The following is a 26,856-nucleotide window of genomic DNA, read 5'->3' on the forward strand; positions in this document are numbered from 1 at the left end:
AATTGTGGTTATGCTAATGTAGATCACAATGTTTATTTATATTTGATCTCTGTATAAAATCACCTAGGTACTATTATTGTTACAAAAATACCAGTATTTTTTTATAACAACATAACGCATGGCGACCATGTATAATAATATTGCAAGTATTGGTCAAGGTCATCGATTCGTTAGCTATTCGAAATGCTGATGCGTTATAGAAAGTTGAAGAGGACATATGGTTACTTTCTTAGTATCGCGGTCGTGTCACAATATGTGAGGAACTAAGGTGTCAAAAATGGCTTTTCATACCATATTTGGTGGCTTTGTCTAATTTTAGAAATGAAAATCGACTCAATATCAACAACATGGAGCTCCATCAGAAATGAGAATAAACGAATAATAAATGCGATTTATTTAAATTCCAACATAACATTCAATATACACATAGTTAACTTCGTCGACCGTATTCAATTCGTAAGTTATTTCATTACTTGCTTTTTTTATTAATTGAAAATGCCTTTATATTTATTAATCACTACTAAAATTAGCAATCAACAATACAATTAATTTTCATATACAATTTTCATATTTTCTTAATGTACTGAATGATTATAGTCAGATATTTAACAATCTTTCATCTATATTAGCTTTTAAAGCACTCGTCTTCGGAGATATGTCTCCTCTCCATTTCTCCATGTCGATCGATAAAAAAATTAAACAAATAACAATACTTAATATCTCCTATCTACACCCCTTAATCTAATACATGAAATCAGCAGCAATTTAAAAGTACAAAGATGCAATGCTATTTAGAGTTGGTTGCGCATACGAGTTCGGCAAGCGATTAGGGCGTCGTCGACGCCATGTTTACAAACAAAGAGATCAATGGTCGCAAAGTAGGTTAGCGCAGCCGCGCGCTGCGCCCGCGCGGCGATATTGCGCGGGTCGTGGTCGCGGCTTAGACTACCTCCTGCAGATGCCGGGTTATGAAGCGTTGGAGAAGACAAATGTATTTATTATTAAGTTTAGGCATATAACAATGCACTAATGAATGCCAAGGAAAGCAAAACTTTCACAGTTTGGACACTTCTCCGCTGACCTGAGAAGATACTGTACATGAAACTCGGCGGGCCTCATATTTTGAAAACAGTATACATTTTATAATTTACATGCAAAATTATATATAAGACTTGAAGGGTGATAGTGGCATCTGTAGACGACAAAAAAATGTGATTTACGGCGTTTGATGATTAAAAGGTTTCCTTTTGCAAAGTGAATACCTAGAACCCATAGATCATTTTACGAAGGAGAGCCACACCATTTTCTGATGTAGGGAGGATAGGAGGGGGGGGGGTCTTCAGTTAATAAAATATTATAATTAAGTATAAATATATATTTTTTCCTGTTACAACGTTAAGTTTAGTATGATTTCAACTAATCTAGAGACATAGATTCCATATATCAAATAATACTTACAGTATTTAATACAAAAATCTAGAAATAAACGGAAAATTAATAAATATCTTACTTTTTTCACGATAACTTAATGTTAAATTTGCCGATTCCGATGATTCAAACGACTCACTCATTAATCTGTTCAAGGCCACCACCCGACGCTCGCTACGCGTGCACGCACAAACATCGCCTCTTCTCTTTCTCTTTTTGAATTACTAGGTTCCTACGCGCTTGAATATGCCGAAGTGCAACAGGTAGTGACGAACGTAGATAACAAAATAAAATCAAACAAATGGGCTCGAGATTTATGTTGAAGAGGCAGATAGCCGTTTTCTTTTACATGCACAAGACATGGCCCTCAATGGCGCATCAAAAATTACAATACACACGGTTGATTCTGATGTTGTGGTTATAGCGATATCCTTTTATTTCACACTTCATGATCTTAAAGAGCTGTGGATATCTTTCGGCACTGGTAAACATCACAACTACATACCGGTGCATGAAGTAGCAAATCATTTAGGCGCAGATAAAGCAGAAGCTTTAAGAGGCTATCATGTGTTTACAGGGTGTGACACCGTTTCAGCGTTTTATTCTAAGAGCAAAACGTTGACTTGGAATACTTGGCAACGATATCCCGAGGTTACTGCAGCTTTCAAAGGGTTATCTAATCCACTCGAAGAAATGCCCGAGAATGTATTTAATACGTTAGAAAAATATGTGGTGCGGCTATACTGTGGACATGTTGACATCATCAGTGTAAACGATGCAAGAAAATTCTTATTCACAACAAAAAATAGGTCGCTCCAAAACATTCCTCCAACAAAAGATGCCCTTAAAATGCATATTATGAGGGCAGCTTATCAGGCAGGGCAAGTGTGGGGACAAGCCCTAAAATCACTGCCTGAAATTGTCTCGCCGATGAACTGGGGATGGACTGACACAGGGGATGTATGGAAGCCGACATGGATCACGCAGGCCTATATCTGGGAATCTGTCAGCCAGCTTACCAAATGTTCCTGTAAAAAAGGTTGCAGAGGTCGATGTTCCTGCAGCCAAAAAGGGTTGCAATGCACGCAGTTATGTAACTGCAGAGGAAACTGCGACAATTCAAGGTAAAAATTTTATGCTTATATTAATACTTCAAGTATAATTTTAATAGGTTCTTTAATAATTAATTATCTTGGGCACTTATCCTTATTTCGTTTGTTACAGTATAATAGACAGCGAGGCATTATTAGACGAAATGGAAGACGGCACGGAAGATGATATTCCGTAATAATAAACCACGACGCGACGTTTCTTTTGATTAGATATAATTAATAAATATTGAAAAATAAGGCGTTTTAGATTACTTTATACATGAATCTCAATAACAGCCATTATTTAGAGACGCCTATATTATCTGAAACTGCACTATCTTTTTTGTCAGAAGAGTGAGGTCAAAAACAGGTCTTTTTAATTTATAATGTTCTTTATACTGTGACGAGATGTATTTTTTTCATGCATATTATAACTTTTTCATCCATCATGTGGGTACTTTTTGAAGAGGAGATGAAATGGGCTTTCTAAATAAATTATTGTAATTTTATTATCTGTTAAATCAAAAATGATATGGAAGACTTTGTGCAAAAAAAGAAAAATGACAATTTTGATTTTTTTCTTTTTTTTGCGTTTCTGTGAAAAATATTGCAAAATAATTAGCAGAAATGAATTCTACGTGTTTGATTTACTCGAAATTGATACCAAACATAAGCTAGTAGCTACTATGCTAGTGACAGGAATCCACCCTAATAAAAATAAAAAAAAATTACATTAAAAAAAATGTGGCTCCCCTTCTTAAATCATTCTTTCAGTCCTGAGGACTAATGCTGCAAAAGGAAATTGCTTAATCATTAATCGCCGTATAATTTAGTCTACACTGGCAACTATGACCCTACATACTACATAGCTTCCAGAAGCTCTGAATAAATGATTTTGTTTTTAAATTTTGATCTTTCTGATACCATGAAAGTTTCAAATAAATTATTAGTAGGACAAGACCTAGTTTTATAACCTACTTAATTCTCAGATTGTATTTTGTCAGTACATAATTTACTAGGAATAAAAAAAAATTGGTATAATTTTTTATGTTATTTCTATTTAGAGTGAACAGGACATACTATGTAAAAAGCGCCACAAGCTGGCAAAGGTCGAGAAAACTAATTATTTTTTATAATTAAAAGTATTCCTAATTCTGGGTAGTTTAACTTGTTTAAATAAGCGGTTATCTGCAACCGCTACCAGTGGCCAAAATTTTCCTTGTATACTACATCTAATAGGTAAGTAATCTGCATCGCGTGCTCCCAAATGCGCGTGGCCCGCGAGATGGCCATTAGACCTACACTAAATGAGTTTCTCAACCAGCGGGTTTTTGTGCGCTCTAGAAATCGTATTTTTTCGATGGCATTTGTTAGTGACCCTGGCTACTTAACTTACAATTTTGATGTTCTTCTTCATTTCAGTAATGTGTTTATCTATTTATGACGTCTAGTACTAAAAGTACTAGCTTGGAAGTGATACTAGACCATATAGTTTATTATCACATAAAAACTCTATGATCATCATTGCCTTGTTCTTACCTACAACCAGTATCCATATAAAAGCTTAAAGCCACCATTAAAGTTCTTACAATGTAATTGATTATACGATAAATTAGCTGCAGCAGCGTGTTAAGTAAGTGATAAAATTATTAGATTATTAACTTGTGCTGCTTCAGTTTTAGTAGCAAAATTGAATTTTACTATTTAATTAACGGCCTCCTACTCGTATACGTACGTAGTGACCCTGCCAACTAAGAAGGAGGTCCCAGGTTCAAATCCTGGTAAGCGCATTTATTTGTGTGTTCATCTATTATGTATCGTTGTATATTACCCACAATAGAAGCCATATTGAGCTTACTCTATCTAGTACTCTACAGATCGATTTGTGTAAGAGTGTCTTAATATTTATTTACTTATTATTTACCTACAGTACGAGTAAATTTAATTAAATATTTTATATGTGTTAGATTTTGTCATTAAACAACAAATCAAATTGACTGTTAACATTTCTGACTGCGACAAAATACAGTACCGTGGTCTTACAGACCATATTTAAATTTAGTTCCGATTAAACCAGCAGTAGGGCTAAGATGGGCGGTTTTTTTATCATTTGTCACCATGCCTGTCACGTTCTAACAAGTATGTAAGCACGAAAGTGACGGGCATAGTGACAAGTGATAAAAATGGAACCATGCTGCAACCGCTGGTTTATTTTAATGGAATTTTATCAATTAGTTATAACACATACTTATATAAAATATTTTTTGTAATAAATAGATACGTCTGCGAGCGATATTACATATGTATCCATTTTTTTATTTAAAAAAAACCTACATTTCTACATGTACAGTCACATCTGAAAACATCGACACGATCGAAGAGCCAAATATATGTGTACACAACTTTATGGCCCATATATTAGGGTAGTGTATACATATTTTTGGCACTTTGTTGGTATCGATATTTTCAGACGTGACCGTACCTACTACTACTATCAGCAAAACAGCGGTAGGCCAATATCCCTAGTACGAGTATACACTTTCTTCTAGTTTTCTCTGAAAGAGAAATTGTTTTCATATCCAGTGGTAGAGATTGTCATATAGGTATCTACACAGGGAAATGTATGTTGCGGTAAACTTGCTTATAACATCTATTGACATTGTAAATTTTAAATCAATTGCTTTTCCCCGCAATCGAAAAACAAAGATCGAAAAAAATATGCAGTTAAGTTAAGCAAATTGTGCTACAAAGCGGAAACAATACAATTTGTAATTGATTTCAATGAAAGCGTTCTGTTATCGAATAAAGGCACTGTACCAAGTTTGATTAGCTCAAATAACATGATCATTTTTTTGACGTTGGCAAATATGCAAAATGATAGTAAACATCGATACAGTAGGTATATAAACGAGATGATAAATACCCGCAGGGTATACCTGTGGACTGTATGGTGAGATGAAATAGGGCATCTATTTTAAGGAACGTAACTATCGCAGAGGCGGAGAAATCGAAACAATAGCTCGCTGCAGCGCCGGAAGAAAGTTCCTGCCTATTTGCATAGAAGTGCGCGCTCCGACCGCGCGAGCCTGGGCCCCGATGCCCCACATAGACATGCTTTATAGTTTATTGTCGTGGACCCATTTCCGTGGGTGCACGACCACCACCAAGCCCGTGACACACTTCCCTCACTCCGAAAGTTTCTCCGATAGAGAAACCTACAATATCTAATAGCACCGACTTCCGTCTTAGTATGCAGATTTCCAGAGCAACCTCCGCGACCTAAATAAGAACATTACAAAGCTAACAACAGACGAAGAGAAGCTAGGTATTATGCAGATATAAATACAGGCATATTTCACGATTTGTTATACCTACGTATTAAATGTCGTTTGTATTATGTAAAAAAACGTACTGCCATCTTATACAACAAAGCAACCTTTTCACGAAACTATCTAATTCTATTTTAATAGTAATTATAAAAGCGAATTATATGAAATGTTGGAATCTGTCAAAAACATTGTGGGATTTCTTCCCACAATGTGTCCGTCAGCTGTTTACAAAATAAAAGTCAGATTAAGCATCAATGACGATATCAACTCGATTTCATTGAAAACGGGAGGCGCAAAGAAAAAACTTGCTCTAGTGTTACGTTAGAAAGCGCAGGCATTTCACCATAAAGCCTAGAAAGTGTACATAAGAAGAAAGTGAAGAAGTAGGGGAAAAATGTGCAATGCAAGTGCACCGAGACGCGGGAGCGAGAAACAATACTCTGAATCTCGGCAGTTTTCCAGATCGTTCGCGATCACTTTTAACTTTTTCTCCCTAGATGAAACCGCAGCGCCGCGCGTTTCTCGTCGCCACGTGTTTGCCTAGTTCATATATCGGATGCACTCATTTTTACTTTCTTTTCGATTCGCTCTTGTTTGTTTGTTGCACGTCGCGCTTCTATCAGTAAGTAGATGGAAGGTGCATACACCCCTACCCAAACGGAATGAAAAGTAAACTCATGAAGAGAAGTTATTGCTGAAACGTGTGACCTGGTTGAACTGAAACTCGGGTTAAAAAACTGTTTATTAATTTGACATTTTTAAAACCAAAATAGGCACGGGTACGTCAGATATATCGGAGAGGTCACAAATATTTGAACACGCCTGTATTGTCAAGACGTTAAAGTGCGTGTTCAGATATTTGTGAACACCTTGGCCGCTCCGATATATTTGATGGCGACTGTACCTGACGGTTCATATTTGGGACACGGAATAAGATTGTTTTTGTGACTGAAATTGTTTTATCACCAAACTCAAACAAGTGGAAAGGGAAGATCCAAAATTATATTTTTAAATTAACTAGCTTCAAATTATAGATAGAGATACCTGTTTACCTGAAAGTGAAATTCTAATGTTCACACATGCCTAGCTAATAGATTGCACGCACGGCGCGCGCACGCAGCGGTACGGATAACTGAGCACTAGCAGATGTTCCTTGAGCTCGGACTTTGTCACAAAACTAGCCATTAAAAGAGAGCGACATTCTCGTATTATTTGATATTTTAATGACAGTTTCTTATATGTCAGTTCCGTTGAATAGTTCGGATGGTCACATGCGAGCAGAATGTACGGGAGAAAATGGAGTACACGACGATTAGACACGATACCTGCGTGACGCTTAAGAATAACCGACAAATAGCGTGATAAATTTCAGTTTGATGCAGATTAAAAACTGTTTGTGCGCGGGTCAGAGCGCATGCGCATGCAGTTCGAGAGCAGTCGCAGGAAGTAGCGTGCGCGCGAAAGCTGTCGCTTAGCGAACGTCGAGAGAAAGAGTGCGAAGGAGAGAGATGGGCATTTCACCGCGTGGGGTCAACGCGCTCGCTATACTGTCGCTGATTGTGGCCCAATTGCACTATGTAGGTCTAGGCCGGCGGTCGACGACCCGCGTACGTGACACACTTTGCGCGCCCGCGCACGACCGCAGTGCTTTCACGCCCCGCGCAGGGGGTGGGGGCGCTTGCACCGTGCCCGGCGCTGTAGCTACATCTTTCACGGAAAGCTGAGAAAAGACGGAGCGCCGTCGTAAATAAACACTTTCACGAGGAAATATATTCAATAGTGAATTAATACATTTATTGAATATGTCTGCGTGTTGTTACGCCGTGGAGAATTGAGATCTCAGCTTTATTAGAATGTTGAGTAGGAGAATTGAGCTGTAATTTGTCTTTGACAATCTAAGTAGGCTAGAAATAATGTAGATAAACTTTAATGATCGCTGACTTTGTCTAGCTTAGGTAAAAGGTTTAATGGATTAAAGTGAAGTGAAGGATAACATTTCGCGATTTATAACTTTCTTCGACCATTTCTTTACGCTGGACTGTTCTTACTTTAAGTTATTGTAGATAAACATAATAATTTTCTTGGTAGTATTTGTAACTGTAACATTTATATTGAGTTCCATTATGGTTTAGGACCAGCGAGACTACAACCTACATCAATAATTATATAGAACATTCATTGAGTATGTATTTTCGAAGGGGCGTGGTAAAGGTCCTAAAACTTTTTAAAATACCTAAGAGATAAAAGACTTATAGTACTGCAGTCGAACAAGACTATCTAGATAGTCTATTCTGATAAATAAAGTGTTAGTTGATTCGTTATTAATTAGCTTTAACACGCTTTACTCGTAAGATGTAATCTTAAGCGCATAATTGTACAAAAAATACTGTGGAAACCTACATTTGACACGAAGAAAGCTTTTAATGAAGTTCAGCAATATCGCCATTTTCTTGCATCATTTTAACCTATATGCAAGTAGGTATAACCCACGTACACGATTTATCCACGTGCTGATAATAAAAAAACTATCAAAGCTAAACCGTCGCCGGGACATCCATTATTGCATTTGGCACTTCGCACAAAACAGTTAAAACACACTAATACAATCAGCTCCCGCTTATTCAAATAGACTGTTTACTTCTGTCTAAATAGAGGTTGTATAATATGTACATATTCTTTTTAATAACTTTTGAGGTGTGCAATTAGGTAGGTATTTATTTCTAGAGGTATCCACTTAAGTTTATAGAATAATAAAGTTATGTGGCACTTAGGGCCGGTACAGACGGACTGCAACCCGGCTGCAATTTGTATAGAAACTGTCGGTGTGGAGTCAGCGTGCGGTTCCCATACCTATAAATTATTTCCCCCCATGAAGCAAGTACGCCTCAACTAGAAAAACCAGGAAATGGTGAAAACAGTATTGCGAACTAGTCCTAGTAGTATAGTAGTAGTGGTATCTTTATACGTACCTGTTATATGCTTGGACCCTGCTTAACCTGATGTTACTTAGGAAACTGGATGTTTTTAAAAACTTGGTATTTATTTATTTAGTTGTAAGAGTACCAACAACTACAAGAGCATTATACAGATAATATAAATATCTTAAAACCTACACCAAGTATTGTTCTTAAAGACAACTTGGTGGGCAACGCTGATTTACTGGTAGAAATATTTACCAGTTAAGTCTTGTTACGACCCATCGAATATCTGTGTACTCTGTGAGTGTGCTATTTGTCTAAAGCTGTCAAAACCCGGTACAACAACACCAAAATACACGACAAAAGAATACAAGTTAGACTACATCACACAACAAAGAAGAAGCAAGAAGAGATACTTTTATTGATCTTCCAGGCAGGCATTTCTAAGACTTATACTTTATTCTTTAGTGCTCTTTATTGTCCTCTTTTTCCAGACCAGAACCTTTGTTAAGTAAAAATAATTTGTAGCTATCACATACAAGGTTGGAAAAAAACATACCCAATTCTAGTGACTTCTGAAAGTGTTAACCAAAATAACTACATGCACAACAATGCTATGTATATATCAACACGGATAAGCATTTGTAACTTGTTAGCTTGACAGAGAGAACAAGGTCGAATGATCTGGAGCAAGGTCAAAGCGGGCGAAGTCTTCGAGTGATAGTGTGGCCTCCCGCTGTATTCATTATCGCCAGATCACTCCATATAAATGACTGTAGCTATACTTAATGCGCGTAGGAGCCAATAAAACTTATGCTGCCAGTACCTACAGTGAGTGCTTACAGTTGTCACTATTTCCATTTCAAATAAAATGTGACATACTCGTAATTTGTTGCCCCATACCACTCAGCATGTGTTTCCAACAGTGAACTATTAAATATTGGGTTTTTAGTACATCATAAGGAATATGATGCACTAAAAACGAATGATACTACTGCGTTAATAATTACCTACTAATATATATATATAGATTGAGGCCGATATTGTTATGTTGTTACACGATTATATAAAGGTCGCTACTTACGCATATAATAATCATACACAAAATTTGACACGGGCTTCAGCATGTTTCCAGCTCACACTTATAAACGTTGGTATTTAGGTTAGGCAAATTAAGTAAATGCAAAATTCTATTAAGCTTTCTTTATCATCCATCCTACCTCCCATCCCTCTCAACACCTAATACCTAGTAGTAATGATGGGATAGATAGATGATACACACAATTGCAATTATTATGCTATGTAATTGGTACCTACACAATGCTTCAATGTAACAAATTAAGGAGCTCAAATCTCATAAAAGCTAAAACAAAAAAATCCTTAAACATAATTATCATTTTATGCATTTCTGTATAATTTAAAACTATTGAAGTTGATCACACTGCCTGTAAGAGCTGCCATAATTTAAATCTACTAGTCTTAGCGATAAAGTCACTATTGAAGCGACTGTTGAGTATCAAGTCGGTTTGGAAAAAAAATCAACTGTAATTGATCTTATGTAATTTATTGTAGGTGTAGGTGCATGTTGTTATTATATATCGAAATACCCTTTTTATTTCTCATGCTCTGAAAGTGGTTCGTTGTTGTTCAAAAAAGTGTGCAGAGAATGATTTGTTTCTCTCTGCTCTAGAACACTGTACTTTCTAAGTATTTCTTCGCCCTTTTTTTACGATAAGCGATTAACATTTTGGTTTTAAATATATTTGTTGTACAATTTTCATTCTGACAAATGACTCCCGATTCCATAAATAACGATCTTTTTACCTTAATTGTCAATTGAAATGAAAGTACCCTCAATACTACTTACTGAAGTTTATACTCAACAATGTTTTTTCTTAATGCACATGTATTTTACTTTCCTCGTATTTGAAATGAAAAGTAGAGTGTTTAACTCGGATGAAAGACACCATGTCAGTCTCGGACTATTGGCACTTATTGGTATGTAATAGTTATGGCAGTGTATATTAGATGAAGTGTAAATATACCATAATATATTATACCAAGAATACCATTATGTATGTCGTTGATTATGTGACTAAATTAACTTTTTTTAGTCAGCTTTGACCTACTTTGACCAAAAGTGATAAAAAATATTCGGATTTTATATAATATTTTTTCTTATTGTATAAAAACAGATAAACAAGCTACGTAATGCAATATTTTTTATTATTTTTCAATATTTTATAACTTGCTTAAAAGCAGTGACCCAGGAGACAAAGCTGTCCCACACTTTTGTACGAAAATAAGGGTTTGTCCACTGGGTCACCCCATTTTTAAACAAATATTTGGCATATATATTAAGGATCATGTTTCATTTTGACCATTATAAAAAATGTAGTGCACTAAGGCTACTCTCCCCTACAATATTATACATCGAATAAACTCGAGTTTACATCTCTATAAATGATCTAATATTTCATTGATTCCATATTTGGTATTATATTTTGTAATTTTTGGTTATTTTTATTGCTTGTTCAGATTTGTCATGTAAAAGTGTCCCTGTGGCTTATTTGCTGAATAAATGTTTGAGTTTTAAATATAAAGTAATAAGACAAATGGCTCTACCTATAAGCCAAAGCACATACATTACCAATCTAAACACAGTAACACATATCAAAGAGCATCAAGATATAAATGTTTGGTTACGCGACTAGCAACGAGTTATTAATACCGCACTATCATTAATCACAACCAACAAGCCGAGTAGGAGTAAAAAAGGTCTGTCACGGTAATTGATGGCCGCATTTGCTACACGGTCACAGTTAAATGGAGGTCCAAATAAGAGCAGGTGCATTAAAAAAAAAAACACGTTATTCGTCGAACTGAGAGAGCATTCTCGGAACCTGTTGTACAGGCGTCTGTGATGAGCGAATGCATCTTGCACACGGAATGACGCTCAGGGTCCCTATTCGACATTTTAAAACGTGACTTGGCTAAATTACGATGACCATGCGTCTACTTTCTTGAACAATACTTTTCTGGCCCGCCATAGGCCAAATTAGAAGGCGGAGTGGTTCACAGTAGTGACAATTCGAGATGTCATTTATAATACTGACCAGCCACGCATAACAATAGTAAGTGAAATTGAAAATCAGTTAGTACTTGAAATTTTATGCCCAAGAATATGCGTTTTGGGACAGAATAGCATATCCATAATGATGAATAATTTTACATAATTTGACATTCCGGGTATGACACCGTGTCAGTTACTAAGCTACTGTCGCATTCTCGAGTGAAACAGGCCCCTGGGTTCAGGATATAGAAATGGAATGCCGAGGGGCCGATCCCGGGCGAGCAAATAAAACAGAATCGTGAAGATAGGCGATCTCGTCTACATTTTCCTGTAAGTTCTATTATAAGTGCAGTTATTAACATTGTCAGAATTTTAATTGACTATCTTAAGGGGAAATATTGTTTAAAAGGGACTTTACATTGCTTGCTCGAAACAAATATAGATAGAAGCAATAATTAGTTATTTATTTTAATAAGACAACATAACATATACCTGTTGGAATACCAACATAACTATTTTTACATCATTGTCACAACATATACCTGTTGGAATACCAACATAACTATTTTACATCATGTAAAAATAGTTATGCATTCATATTATTTTAGTTATCCTGTAAATAATTTAAAAATAGCGCTTATTTTTTAAATACTTATAGTGTAACTCACTTGCATATTTGTCGTCTATAATATTACCTTACATTGTGAGCGTAGGTATATTTAGAGAAAACAATATCATTATTTTATATGATTATATAATATACATAAATTGGGAATATCAATTCTCACGTTTTGCTCTTTAATTACTCTTCACGCGATCGATCGTTACAAATACTTTTAATAGTATAGTTAGCTTATTTAATCTAGAAAAAATGTATTATAATGACAAAATATCTATATAAACTAAACAGTATCCTTACAATAGGTTAATTTTCATTTACTCAGTCTTTCAAATGAACATACCTTTACGTATTATTGAAGTGGAGGGTTTCTTTTGTACAGTAAGAAAAGACTCAATAAAATTATGTAAGTAATAGTAAAATTTCGCCAGTTTAAGCACTAACCAGTTAAATCAAATCTCAAAACGATTTGTTACTATAAAGTTAAGTAGATAAGTAAGTAAATATGCTTTATTGCACCAACAGTTATACATTTTACAGTCATGTAGAACTACAAATAAATTTAAAACGAAAATAGAACCAGGTAACAACAGGCGATCTTATCGCTAAAAAGTGATCTCTTCCCACCTTCACCTAACCTTTAGGTAGCAGGAATTGTATAACTCATACAAAAGTCAACATGTAATGCAAGGAGCTAAATATGGAGACTATTAAACACAAACACAGATACTACATACTACTTATATAAGTATTTAAACAATACCTAATACGCAAATAAATATATAAAACACAATATAAAAAGAAGTTAGCAGAGAACGCATATTATTATGTAAATGACACCATGGATCCACTTATTTATTGTAAAATAATTGAAAGCGCATTAATATGTTTAATCTTGCTTTTAAGTGTATTTCCGTACATTTCATATCCGGTCTGACACATTTTATTTTGTTTACTTAAATTACATTTAATGAGAAACATACAGCACATAATAAAACAAAATGGTAAAAACTAATCTAAATTAAAATATATCTAAATAAGGCCCCCGCGGCATTGTGCCAAAGATGCTGGCAGCATTCCTTCGCTGAATGGCAATACTAATGCGCTGCGAGAGAAAGCTGCCAGCTCTCTGGTCACCGGTAGAGTCTATGAGCCTTTTACTCATTTCCTTAAAAAGTATCTTGGCGCTTGGACCCCACGGCCCTAGTGTCTCGACTCCAAACGCCACAAAGTGGTATTGGGGGCCGAGACTTCGATATTTGAAAACCTTTTGTTTACTTATGTGTGATACAATCCTAAATTGCATTAGTGACTCAGAACTCAGATTACTAATCCTAATTTATAAGTCAAACAAAAACAACGAAACGTTTCGATGTGTATCACAACAACAATACAATTCCTTAGAAAATGATGAAATCACATGTGCACCTCGGTTTACGTCAACCAACAAAGACAAAAACGTACATACGAACTGCATCATTATCTTTCATTCAACCCCTGCAAAGGCCGCTACGTCACCGACTAGGAATGCGTGAGTCAGTAGTACAGATGACTTACTCAGCAGATGGAGCAAATAGACTCTTTTTTATGATATATGAGGCAGACTAATCGACTAATCTCCCATGGACACCTGCAATACCAGAGAGGTTATTGTAATTGCCAACGCAGACCTTTAAGATGGGCGTATGTTCTTTTCTTGAAGGTTTGAAGATCGTATCGGACCGGAAATATTGCGGACGACAGTTCATTCCACAACGTCCCTCTTGTACAGCTTTAAAATTATTTTAAATGCTGTATTTGTTTCAAAGATAATTAAAATGGCAATTTAATTATTAATGTGTCAACGACTCGACAATTGAGAACATATGACAACATTGGCTGATTAAGCTCGTTTATTGGCAGGAAGGTTATATTAAAACGGAAAAAACAAATATAGTGTTCCAGGAATAATGATTCTTGTAGTTTAAAATGGTCCAAGATGCAACTAAACGGTGCAGCTTGAGACGTAGTAGTTCTCTAGAATACCTATAGTCAGTCAGTCAAGTCACCTTTAGGTATATATATGAACCTAAGGCTATCAGTTAAACGGTCGGTGGGGTGTGGTTTCATGGACATAAGGGTCAATTCATAACTATATCAATCCTTACGTTACTCCAACTAAGTTTACAGGGTGAAATTTTAACCACCGTTCATACTTTACATAGTGACTTTATAGGTCATACTTAACAACTTTTATTACGGTACCAATGCCAAAATCACGAAATAAAAATTGGCGGTTTCATACGTTCCGGCTGATATGATGCCGCTGATTTCTATGGGACAGCCAAATTACTTTTCGCGATTTCGATTGGCCCCATAATAAAAGTTGTTCAATATGACCTATAAAGTCACTACGCAGAGTATAAATGGTGGTTAAAATTTCACCTTGTATAAAAAGCCACTAAGTTAGATGACCGCACTTCTTCGTATGTTTAGATATGTAGCATCTATAGGATGCGGTCTAGAGCCAGATATATTTATAGCGAAGTGTAGCGGGCAGCAGTCCCGCGTAGCAACAGTGCAGAATTTTTTGTTATACCTTTTCCTGTGTGCCATTACTACGTAGTGACGAATAAAACCACAGCACTACCTGCATTCATTGCGTATTTTTCCAGTTGTGGAGGGCTTATGATTTAATCTTAGGATTGAAACTACTTTTGTAATACCTTATAAATAAATAGTTTGTTAAAATATAATCTTTTAGAATTTTACTTTTGACTACGATTCATGGACGTAATATGAAAAACGTATATAATGACGAAATGGACTACATGTAAGTATTTTAAGTCATTAAATAGTGTACCTATTTGTAACTGCATTGGCCCCCAAAAGTTCGCCACTGACTTTTTTTCTGTGTTCGTTCGTTGTGGCATAATTTTTAGAAGCCAGATACTAATGCAATGCAATAGGATGATACATTAGAACGCGCATTTCAATTTGACAGATTAAAAATCGGACAGACAGACGGACATGACGAATCTATAAGGGTTCCGTTTTTTGCCATTTGGCTACGGAACCCTAAAAATAGAGTAATATGTTTACATATTAACTTATTTAAACAGCGAACGTTAAGCTGCAGTGGGGGTAGGCTGGTTAACGATGGGGGAGATGGGAATCGAGGCCGACTCAGTCTCTCTCTAGGTCCGAGTATCACAATGGGCTCAGGAGCTACAATAACCGGCTCAGGGACAACGATCAGCTCAGGACTAGGTATCTCAGGCAAGACAACGGGTTCCGGGACCACAATGGGCGTCGGCTGCGGCATAGGCAGAGGCAGGCAGTTGTAACTAGGATCTTCGCCATCCACAACTAGGCAGCAAAAGCAGGGCTCTCTCCAATGAGGTCAGGAGCGGCGCCAATCGCACTTTCGGCCGAGTCGATTCACGAAAATATTTAGTTCATGAACAGAAAAAATATTTTTTATTGTTACCAGTTTTAGACAAATATTGTTTTGGAAGAGGACATACACTTTATTGTTAAAAGTCTTCAGTTTATCAACGTTTTAATGCGCGATGTGACACATGAATGATGAAATATTGCGTAAAATATTATGAAAAAATACAAAAGTTACGAAAAAATTACATATTAGGAAATAACGTTGTAGATATAGACAGTGAAGTGTTTTTGTAAACAATATTATACCAATCGAACAAAATATAAAGTAACCCAGGGTTTGAGCTTCTACATCAATATCTATCCTGGATAAATAAATAAATTCACTAAAAACTCTTTAAATGGAATACTTATATTGATAATTGTAACCAGCAATGCGTGATATCATTTCCTCGCCAGTAAAAAACTGTTTTGATGCATCATAAATAGAACTAAGTGCGGATTTGATCAGTCAGGAAATTCTTATAATATGTATGTAATCAAATGTTTCTATGAAGAACACGTTCACAACGTCATTTGAAAACTCTCTAGACAAGCTTGTTAAGAGTTGATTGCCTACATTCGTCTACCCACGCATTGAAAAAGTCGGAAAAGTCTGTCCATCCGGTGATAACCCATACATTACATGAATCCTGTATATTTCCCAGCTGGTCGGGTTTGCTCGTCAAATTCGCGTGCATCAATTCGATAACGAAAGTTTGAGGTGTTCGTTCGATTGCATTGGTGCATGCGCACCCGCTTACGCTGCCGCGGAGCTTCACGAGTGCGAGTGACACACCTATTGTGAGACTGAATTGGAATTATATTAAGACAAATAAGTATAATTCAAACCTTGGAAAGCCTGCAGTAACAGGCGCCGGGCGGCGCCGGGGCGCTTCAACGTATAGGTACTTCCACAGACCTATAGAGTACCAGACAACTATTTAAAATGCGATGAAAAAAGTCAAGTTTAATTGGAACTAATGAAAGTTGTCGTTTTATGGTTTATATGTTTTTGTAACATCCAACTGCGAAACACAGTCAGACACTACATACCCTGAATCCTACAGGTTTCTCTCATTTTCCAGTCCGAAAACCTTGTATGGGTATTTTGTTAGATGCAAGCAATTTGATGGACTATAAATAAGTTCAAAAGAGGACACACCAATGAATTGTTGATGTGTCTGTTTTGCAATGGTGAAATGTTCATGTATTACCTATTAAAGTAATGACTCTAAGCTCTAGCGAGAGCATATGTCTATGGGTACTTGTTTGGTCCCGTGGAAACTGTGCCACGTCGCGCCCTCTCTTAGTAAAAGTACTTTCTTCGAGCCGCTTTCAGAAACTCGTCTAGAACGAATGAATTTCCTCGCTTACTACTACTTACTAACCTTGTACGATGTGACATAAGGTACAAGCACTATAATTAGAACTGTCGGCGTTTTATGGTCGCTTGGGAAATGGTGATCACTGATCGAGCCCCTGAGGCGTGCGCCATGAACTAACGCTATACGATGTTGTTTTTAATTGGTAATGATAATAGCGTTACGAAATATAAGAATTAAAATAATTATGATTGATATCTTGTAAAGATTTTTTTAATTCAGCTTCTTAAATCACTGAAAAGTGCATATTTATGTCGGGGAAATCATGCTCATTAATTGATTTAGAGGCTTACTTGCTCGTCATTGATATTGTGATAAGATATTTACTGCAACAACAGTAACGTTTTTATTAACTGTAATTATTTTACGAATTATATGGTGAGTAATTGCAACCCTTTATTGAAACTCATAAGGATATATTTTTTGTAGATTATAGTTTTCCTTTTAACTGCATTGAAATTACAAGTCACAAAACTGACTTGAGTTGCGGGCAATAATATTTATCTTATTTATGAAGTCGTCAATAGAGATGTGGTACATTCTGCTGACATCCTAAATAAGCAGAGTCCATATAAAAACAAACAACGAATTGGAGACCAGCCTTTGAGTTTTGTATGTTTTTACCTATATATTGCATCTCGGCATTAAACAGATATAAATAAGAATCCATCAACAAATTAAAAAAGATCCGAAAAATATTGTAAGTACAAAATAGAAATGTGTTGTTCGAGTGGTTTAGACGTAATATTAGTTGTAACTGTATCTTTTCGTTCATAGTAAGTTTTGTAAATTGACCTAGTGCCTATTTTTTTTCATGCTTTCAATATCATTTACTCATGTTTATGTTTTATGACGATGATGGTGAGACAAAACACTATTTTACAACTTAAATTAAATGAACAAAGCATCAATCAAGCAAAACGCCTAGTAAGGCATAACACGCAGGTTATGCCAGGTTCTTTGTTTCCCAAAGAATGCATGGATACATTGGATACTGACGTAAAAGTCCCGTTGCGAAAAAATAAAAGCATTCTGGCTCAAGATTTTTGAAAGTTTTATGTGTCTGGACCTGGAAACAAAGAGTCGTTTAACTGTTTCGAAAGCCAATAAATATTTTAGAACAGTTTTTACCAAATTAAGCTTGCACGCGTGTCGAATTGGGTCACAAACGTTTTCCTAGCAAATAAATAGTCGAGGCTTTATTTATGGATATCTTTAGGTTAAATACCTTCTGGTAAAATATTTCCTTGCCAGATATATTTTCCTACTCCGTTTATTATACACGTACAGGTAGGTTTAATCATGAATGCCAGCGCGATGTGTGAGCGAAATGCACTACGATCACAACAGACAAATTTTATCTTTCATTATTAATGTGTGGGAGCCATGTTGTTGGTATGCTAAATCTAAAGATATTGATACACTTTCTGATGTTTACCAAAATATTAAAATGCTGTTTTCTATAATATGTAGGTATTTAAAAATACTGTATAAGCCGTCATGTAACCCGCTAGGTTAAGTTAGATTTCATTTTGATGACCAATTAAAAAAGTAATAAAATAGTATCGAAACGAAGTACCAATAGGCCAATAATAGCCGGGCGGCAACAAGAGAAGGCTCATTCGGCAAAGCCTGCCGCTATGGCGCGGCAATGGATACCGGCGCGGTTGTGCACAGTCCCTCCACTCCGCAGCGAATTTCGCCGCTCTCGCCCACTGATCTACATTTCACTTCCAATATGGGTCAATAACTGCCCACGCTCAGTCCCGGCCATTCACCTCGCCACTCCGAATCATTGTTCGCCAAATGTAAAGCGTTGCTGCAGGTCAATGACCGGCGATGGTGCGTTTGCTGTCAGCGCAAGAGTCTTCTTCGAATGCCACTCAACGAGCTGTCATCAGCGCAAATACAAACATCCTCTCGTTTGTTGTGCCTATACTTGTTAGTCTACGGATAGCATAAATGCCGATCGGATGGCACATGAAATAATCTTTAGGTTTGAGAAGATACCTCTATACCGTTCTTTGCTGTTTTGGTAACTTAATCAATAACAAGAGATAGGTTTAGTAGGTCTATTTAGGTTAGGTTTTTGCCTGACAAAATATTAACTTACTTTTAAATCATGGACAATAGTTAAATTTAAAGTGAAACTAAACATTTCCTTGTCCTAGAAATAGACTTAACAGACAATGAAACGCGTATGCCATAGATCACGTCGTAAAATTAAACTTTAACTACGCAAATTGGATAGACTTTGACTTAGCAAAGCGTTTTAATGACTAGAGAGGGTTTGTATGTGTAGTTTCTACCAGTTTACTTTTTTTTCGTTATCACTAGTCAATTATATTTTATTATACCAATAAGAAAGAAAAGAGGCCTAGACTTTTTCTTAGTATATGACATTTATTTCAGTTTATAATTTATATAGTAGTGTTCCTACTTGAAGTAAAAACAAAATAAAATATTTTCTGAACATAATTTAATTTGTTCTAATACTTCTAATAGTATACCGGGTGTGGCCTGTAACAGAAGCAAAAAATTAAACTGTAGGCTGTACTCCTCAAACTGACCAACATTTGTTCAGCAACTTTTAAAAATAACTTTTATTTTGATTTTTAGAACACTTTAAAGTTTATTCTAAGACGCAATGTATTGCGAATTGTGTTATGTTTACAGCGTCACAATCAACGTCAATTAGACTAATGATAGCGTACATTGAAAGTAATATTTAATTTGTATGAAAAATAGGAAATCAAAAGTATTCATAATTTTCAAATATCGCTGAATAAATGTTGGTAAGTTTGAGGAGTCCAACCTACAGTTAAATTTATTGTTCGTATTACAGGCCACACCCAGTATACTATTAGAAGTATTAGAACAAATTAAATTATTTTCAGAGAATATTTTATTTCGTTTTTAATTCAAGGAGAAACACTACTATATAAATTATAAACTTAAATAAATGTCATATACTAAGAAAAAGTCTAGGCCTCTTTTCTTTCTTTTTGGTCACTTTTTCTTAGTATATGACATTTATTTCAGTTTATATTTTATATATTTGTTTAGTTAAGAAGGAAAAGGGCGTCTGCTACTGCTTAAAATTACCATCACTTTAAAAATATTTTTTTGCAGTGGGTGAACTATTTTGGATGAACTAACAGTCGTATTAAGAGCTGATAAAACCGACTACAATACAGTTATTTTTTAGTTTAGAAACGGATCCATTCGTTTATAGAAGCTATAGAACGTATATACTTATGGGAACTTAGCATCATATACAAAGCCTACAAGAGCAATATTATTAGGCATTAAAATTCTACTAATAGAACAGAAAACGACTGGTAAATACCACTAGATTCCCAATTTCTATAGCTCGTATTTCAAAAATAACATTTCACTGATTTTTCGAGTGACAAAGAAGCCGAATTCGAGGACTCGAAATTCAAAAATCGGCCCCCAGAACAGTTGTTAGTAACTGTTGTCAAGAGGTTTTAGTTAGTACCGTCATACATTTGGACAGTAAAGCACAAAAGAACCATTCCATTAGTGCTCTGGAGGACTCATTATAATATTATAGTGATATCGACCAAAAGTTTATTTTAGCTTAGGGCTCAGCTCACAACACTCCATGACATGTAAGTATATGACCTGGAGTGACTATCAATAAAGTTAACAAAAACTGCCAGATATGTATTAACTGTTATAAAAAAATATTAATTTGTTTGTATATAGTTCATATTTAGTGTAGTGAAATCTAAATCCAAAGCTGTTAGGCCCGTTAATACACCGTGTTTTACTTCCGTTAATTTCAAGGGTGCATTCCTGAGCTTAAATTAAGTAACTTTCTCAAGGACACCGGTATTGTTATTAACTCCATTTCGGAGATAATCAATAAATATTTTTTATCTTAGACGGCCCTAACGAGCGTATGCACTTGCCTTAGGGCATGTTTACATATTGATTAGTGTTTAGTATGAGTATGCTACATTTGCTACTAAACGTAAATACTATGTCGGACGATTGATGTTCGAAATGACATTGATATGTCACAGTTTTCAATTGTTTGGTTGAATTAAATGTAATGCCCGTGTTACAACAACGCTATATGCAACATTTAATTACTTTTTATAAAAATATTTTTTTTTAATTAACTATACCTTTTAGTTTCTTTAAACGTACTTACCCATACCCCGGAGTTAACGGAATTCAATAAAACACGGTGTATACATTCATTTCCAAAATTAAAATTTTCGTAATATTCCACACGAGAAAACTCGTATCCACATCTATTTATGCACAATGTGATAAATACTGACGTAGTGAATTGATGAGCGGAACATACGGCGATAACTAAATATTTAAGTGGCAAGGAAAAGTGGCGCGCTGAACGGCGCTCGCGCTGTCGTATCATCCGAAGTGTCACGTTGAACTCTTACATAAGCATTTGGTGTGCTTTCGAAAATATTAAACGACGATTTTTGCCATGTCTCCGGCGAACAATGACGGTTGTTGAAAATGGGAAGGGCTTAAGAAAGCCAGTCGTATCGCCGTACATGTCCTCGATCTACAAAGTTAAGGTGACTTAAATTGCCAGTAAATAACATCATGACTACTGTTATTACTGTTGGTTATGGTGTGGGACGCAATAAAAGAAGATTGATAAAGAGTTAAGTATTACTACTTTAGGAAGGTAGCTATTTATTATGTGCAACTGTTATAGTTCTTTTAGTCACGTGTGACGTATTATTATTTATTAAACGTTTTTTTTTCTAAAGTTCAAGATGCTTCTTAGATCAACAAGTGTATTTGTATTTAGATACGTAGAGTCAATTAAAATCAAAAACAAGTCGAGAACTTTGTTGACTAGTTGTTGCTAAGTGTATTTAAAACACACATGCTCAAGCCGCAAACGAGCCATGTATTTTGGCCTGGGGCGGTTATGGCACATGGCGGACAGGTCGGCCCAAGGAGAAACACTCGGCTTGCTCCACATTCAAGTTCGGAGCCGATGACTCCTCGTGACCGCGCCCTCCTTAGCGAGTGCTGCTTTATCCGCCGAATTTCTCCACTGTTCCGCATCATCATGGACAAAAAGTCGAGACCCGTTCGGTGGAAGCGCGGCCTAGTTGCGACTCTGACCTGCCCACATAGCGTACTACACTCAATGCCAAACACAGAAGACAATTTTGGCCCAACAAAGGTGATAATTAAGCTGAATGGGGACAGAAATAGCTTGTCATGTTTGGCAGTGTAGCACACGATTGACGTGTAACAACGAAGGTAACTCTTTGATTAAACTATTGAAGTACTTATGTACGGTATTGGGTACATGCGTGTATTTACATATATTAATTGTATTAGCAGAAAACCGGTTTTGTTGAGATTTCCTTTGTTGTTTGTGAGATATACATAACTATATCTTACAAACAACAAGGAGTTTCGGGTTACGCATAAGAATAGCCTAAAATCCTGCACAGTTTTTAACTAAAGCAGAATATAGAAAGCCATTTAGGGCCGTTTTAAATAATTATTAATATGTAGAAAGTTTATTGACTGGACTTATTTGGGTATTTAAAACGATCCTAAATGGCTTTCTATACACTGCTTTAGATAAAACCCGTTCAGGATTTAAGGCAATTCTTATGCGTAACTCGAAATTATTGGTTTCAGATTTTTCCTTTGTTATTTAGGAATAAAGAACTACATTAATATATGAATGAAAATTATGTAGTAACTAAAAATTCATGGTATAGAAAATAGGCAAAAGTCGTACATGTAAAAAAAAATAGCGGTTATTTTAACAGTTACTATCACATCAGTCATCGCGCAATTACATAATTTGTGGATTGTGCGTGTGCGCCTGTTTCTCTGAACTCTCTTAACCACGGATCGCGCCGTACAACCTGCGCGATCTCCAAATAAGCGGTTTCGTAGCTACCGTACGACGACAACCTACTGACCGACTGAGTAAGCCCCATCATTACTCATTCTTTTTTCACTTTCCGGTGCTGATTAAATGAAATGCAGCTAATCGGTCGCAGATTGGCTTTGTAATATTTTAAACAGTTGTTAATTTCGCTAGTTTGCATGAATTATCATTAGAAAATTATAAATATTCTTGTCATTGATCAAACACTGCGATAATTGCAATTACAAAATGGCCATTAAAGTAGTAAATAATCCAGCAAATGCTAACGTCCAGTTACTATAAACACACTTAAACGCCAGATAAACATAAACATTGGCAAGCAATGCTAAAAATTAAGTGTTATTTCCAGTAGTTACATTTTATACTGTAGTAAATCTATACGTAAATATAATCGACTACACATGAAACAGAGAATAAGCATTTTTAACGGTGCTTAAATTGCAAATCCTAAGTAAAGCCTAGAACTGGATCACATTATCGCTCCAGTAGCAAAATATCTTCGTACTTTAATCGATATATCCATGAAAAAGGAAAAACTACTATCCGACGGAAATAGTTGATCGTACAGCAACAACAATAGGTACTTAGGCTGTATGGCTTGGATATCGTGGAAGTTTTCCTCGATGTTTTGAGTGGTAATGTAAGTACACATAAGTTTATCATATGGGCCGATTAAAATGTATATATTTACCAGTTTGGTCTTTTGAAAAGTTTCATAAAGGTGAACTTATGTTGTTTTTTTTTTTAATTTTTATATTTTTATATTTCAGACCTCATTTACCTATTATTTTTCAAAACAAAGGTCAACCATTCCCAGTGAATTTAGCAAATTTATCATGAAACTACCAGTGCATTTCATAAGTCAACGAACTCAGATATTTTGAACAGAGTTGGTCGGTGAATATATATATATATATATATTTGCTATAATATATTCTTGCTTCCCGCCATCTCCGTCCGAATAAATAGAAGGAATTATGGATATAGTCAATATACAAGCTTTAATCTGAAAGCGTATTATGATTTCTTTTATCACGCTATAAACTGCATATTGCAATTTTATCAGTACCCCACGATATTAAGCACCATCTATTATGCTCGGGCGCGCATAGTGTCAGTGAATATGTCAATGAGATTTAGAGGTATGTGTCTAAGCAAACTAAGTTCGGCGAAGTGCGGCGTGCAATACCGGGCGACGCAGGCGCGTCCAGCAGTTGTCGCTGCGCAGCGCAGGTAAATGTCGCGCATGCGGCCTCCGCACTCACAAACGGCCTTTGCAGTTCGGTGCGGTCGACGACCCGATCGAGGTTATTCACCCGCATTTTCACTTTCGTCCAAAGGATAACTGTACCACATAACATAAGTCACGTGCGTGTCATGATTCAGTCGCAGGCGATTCCGCATCGCGGTCCTGAAGCCCAAGAGGAATACGTAAGATGAGATTCACCTAATTCTCAAACAAAGCCTAAGAAACGTGACCACTATTGTCTGTAACTTCTTTAGATTTTTTTGTACAGCTATTTTTAGATGCTGTTTTACATTATATGTATGTAAATTATTTATGTATTTGGGCATTGCTTGTCGAAGCAATTTATTCTCTCTGCATAATTACATAAATGTCAATTGAGCGGACGCCAGATCACCTGCGCGGAGCTAGGAGGTTGTTGCACTAATGATAGCCGATGTCGTAAGTCGGGCGATGGACCGGTGTCCTTTTCACGTATTTTGGGTACAATTAGGTAATTTCTGGTAAGGTGGTGGGGACGATGCGTGGGGTTGCGGGCTCGGCGGTTGCGCAACCGGTCGTCGACTCGGTTATGTCAGCGGTTTACGTAAGCGTCCCTCGGCAGCGCGGGCGCCAATTGTAACCCGCGACCGTTTCGCACTTCGCGCGGACTATTTGCAGACGACCGCGACTCGTTAGCGAGATGCGAGCCTACGCATTGACACGCGTTAAATCTATCAACCCTATTTTATGACACTGTTACACCGATTATATAGTTTTTCATTAGTCGATTATTAAATAAAGGAGGAATTGTTTCATATAATATTACATTTTCATTTACATTTATTTTTTGTTAAAATTATAAATTATATATAAGCAAATGAGTTCAACGAAATCGTTTAGGGGTCAGTTATTTATAGTAATGTTTATTAATTAAACAAAACGTATTTTAACGGCGCCGCCTATAATATTGCGTAAAACAAACCGCCGTCCCATTAAGTTTAACCTTTCGTTAATCGATTAGAAACAGTACCTATCAGTTCATTGTGGCCGTTGAGAAAATGTGCCTAGAGGAGTAATTAAGATATGGTCGGGTTGGGTTGCAGAGAAGGGGCTGGAGTGGTTGCGTCAGCGTGCCGGAGAGCGGCCGGACTCAACGCACAAGGTTGCAGAGGTTCAATGCTCTAGAAATACGACACCCGACCCCGCAACCGCACGCTGCGCGCCCGCGCTCGTAGACCCCACGGCTACGACGCGTAGACCACAGGAAACCAATACTTATCAATTGGGAATATCTACTCCAAATGTTACAAGGGTCCTCGGGGAACTAGATCGGGTGAATCGTGTGTGGTACTTTTGGCAATTGATAACAATTGTTTAGTTGATTTTTTTGCATAAATCCTTTTGATAACAAAATAATCAAGGAATGAGGGTTAATCGTTTTCATTTTAATTTAAGTGTTAGTCACATAAGGTACTTATGTTTACTACAGCTACACTGAATCCTTTCAGGATTCAAAGTCGTGATGATTGATGATTTACGTGAGGACATTATAATCTCAAGTTTAAAATAATTCCAGGGTATGTCTTAAGTATAATTTATGCCGGTTAATGAACTTAAACCTGCCGTGACATTTATGGCTCGAATCGAAGTGTTTATTGAAATTAGATAATTTGAATTGCAATACGCAATTAGTGATTAAAGTCACCATATTTTATTCATATTAGGATTCATGCGAGTTTGCGTCAGACACTTAACATTTTAATGCTGTGTAAAATGATGAAATAAAAAGGAAGTAAAGCTTTCAAAGTTAATTAAAAGCATTCAGTATAAAGTAGTATTTACAAAATGAGCCAGTAGTTTATAAAAATAATGACGTGTACCAAATAGTTAATATGCGTGGTTGGGCCCAAATTATAATAATAGTAAATACAGCGCTTCAAAATGGGGTTAAAAGGTGAATTTCATTAAGATTTAAAATGAACTTTAAAACATAGGTAGGTATATCTATGGCGAATAGCGGTTTTAATGAGCCACACTTCTATTGACGATTACAGCCTATCAGTTAACAATGGGCTTTGTTGTTCTGCTCCCGAGGGCAGTTTTGTTTTACTATAAACTTTCAAAAGACACGTCGTCGAAGCACGTCCAATGAGCCAACCTGGCAAACGTTTCGCAATTTTTATAAATAATTTTGCCTCTGACCTTTGTGCGCCACCGAATTTAACTCGATTGGTATTCCTGTGGCGACGATGTATGTTTTTCGTAACATGTGTTTCGGCGCAGCGCAACCGTGACCAACATAGCTACACCACCGCGTACCTCGCAGGATACAAATCATTTTCGTCACTTTGCTGTGTACGACACTTTTTATTACGCGTGAAAGTTTTAAAGCCGAAAATACTCTTATACGAAACAGAGCAAATATTTGGTAGGTGTTGGTTCGAT

At 36.2% G+C, this 26,856-nt stretch overlaps 2 protein-coding genes across 3 annotated transcripts in view; one reads left to right on the forward strand and one right to left on the reverse strand.

The window, feature by feature from the left end:
- Nucleotides 1-26,856, reverse strand: part of LOC133521277 (cytochrome P450 306a1) — a 60,524-nt gene that overhangs the window by 23,329 nt on the left and 10,339 nt on the right. The window contains exon 1 of one of the 2 annotated variants that reach the window (XM_061856148.1): nucleotides 16,722-16,738. The exons of the other annotated variant lie outside the window; for it this stretch is intronic. The gene's annotated coding sequence lies outside the window, so the exon portion shown is untranslated. Of the gene's footprint in view, nucleotides 1-16,721; nucleotides 16,739-26,856 lie in introns of those variants that run through there. 2 annotated transcript variants of the gene reach the window in all.
- On the forward strand, nucleotides 1,186-3,364 carry LOC133521274 (uncharacterized). The gene is made up of 2 exons (XM_061856143.1): nucleotides 1,186-2,552; nucleotides 2,653-3,364. The coding sequence occupies exons 1-2, from the start codon at nucleotides 1,789-1,791 to the stop codon at nucleotides 2,714-2,716; spliced, it is 828 nt and encodes a 275-aa protein (XP_061712127.1). The 5' UTR covers nucleotides 1,186-1,788; the 3' UTR covers nucleotides 2,717-3,364.

Source organism: Cydia pomonella, chromosome 9, assembly GCF_033807575.1.
Source record: "Cydia pomonella isolate Wapato2018A chromosome 9, ilCydPomo1, whole genome shotgun sequence".
Taxonomy (NCBI): domain Eukaryota; kingdom Metazoa; phylum Arthropoda; class Insecta; order Lepidoptera; family Tortricidae; genus Cydia; species Cydia pomonella.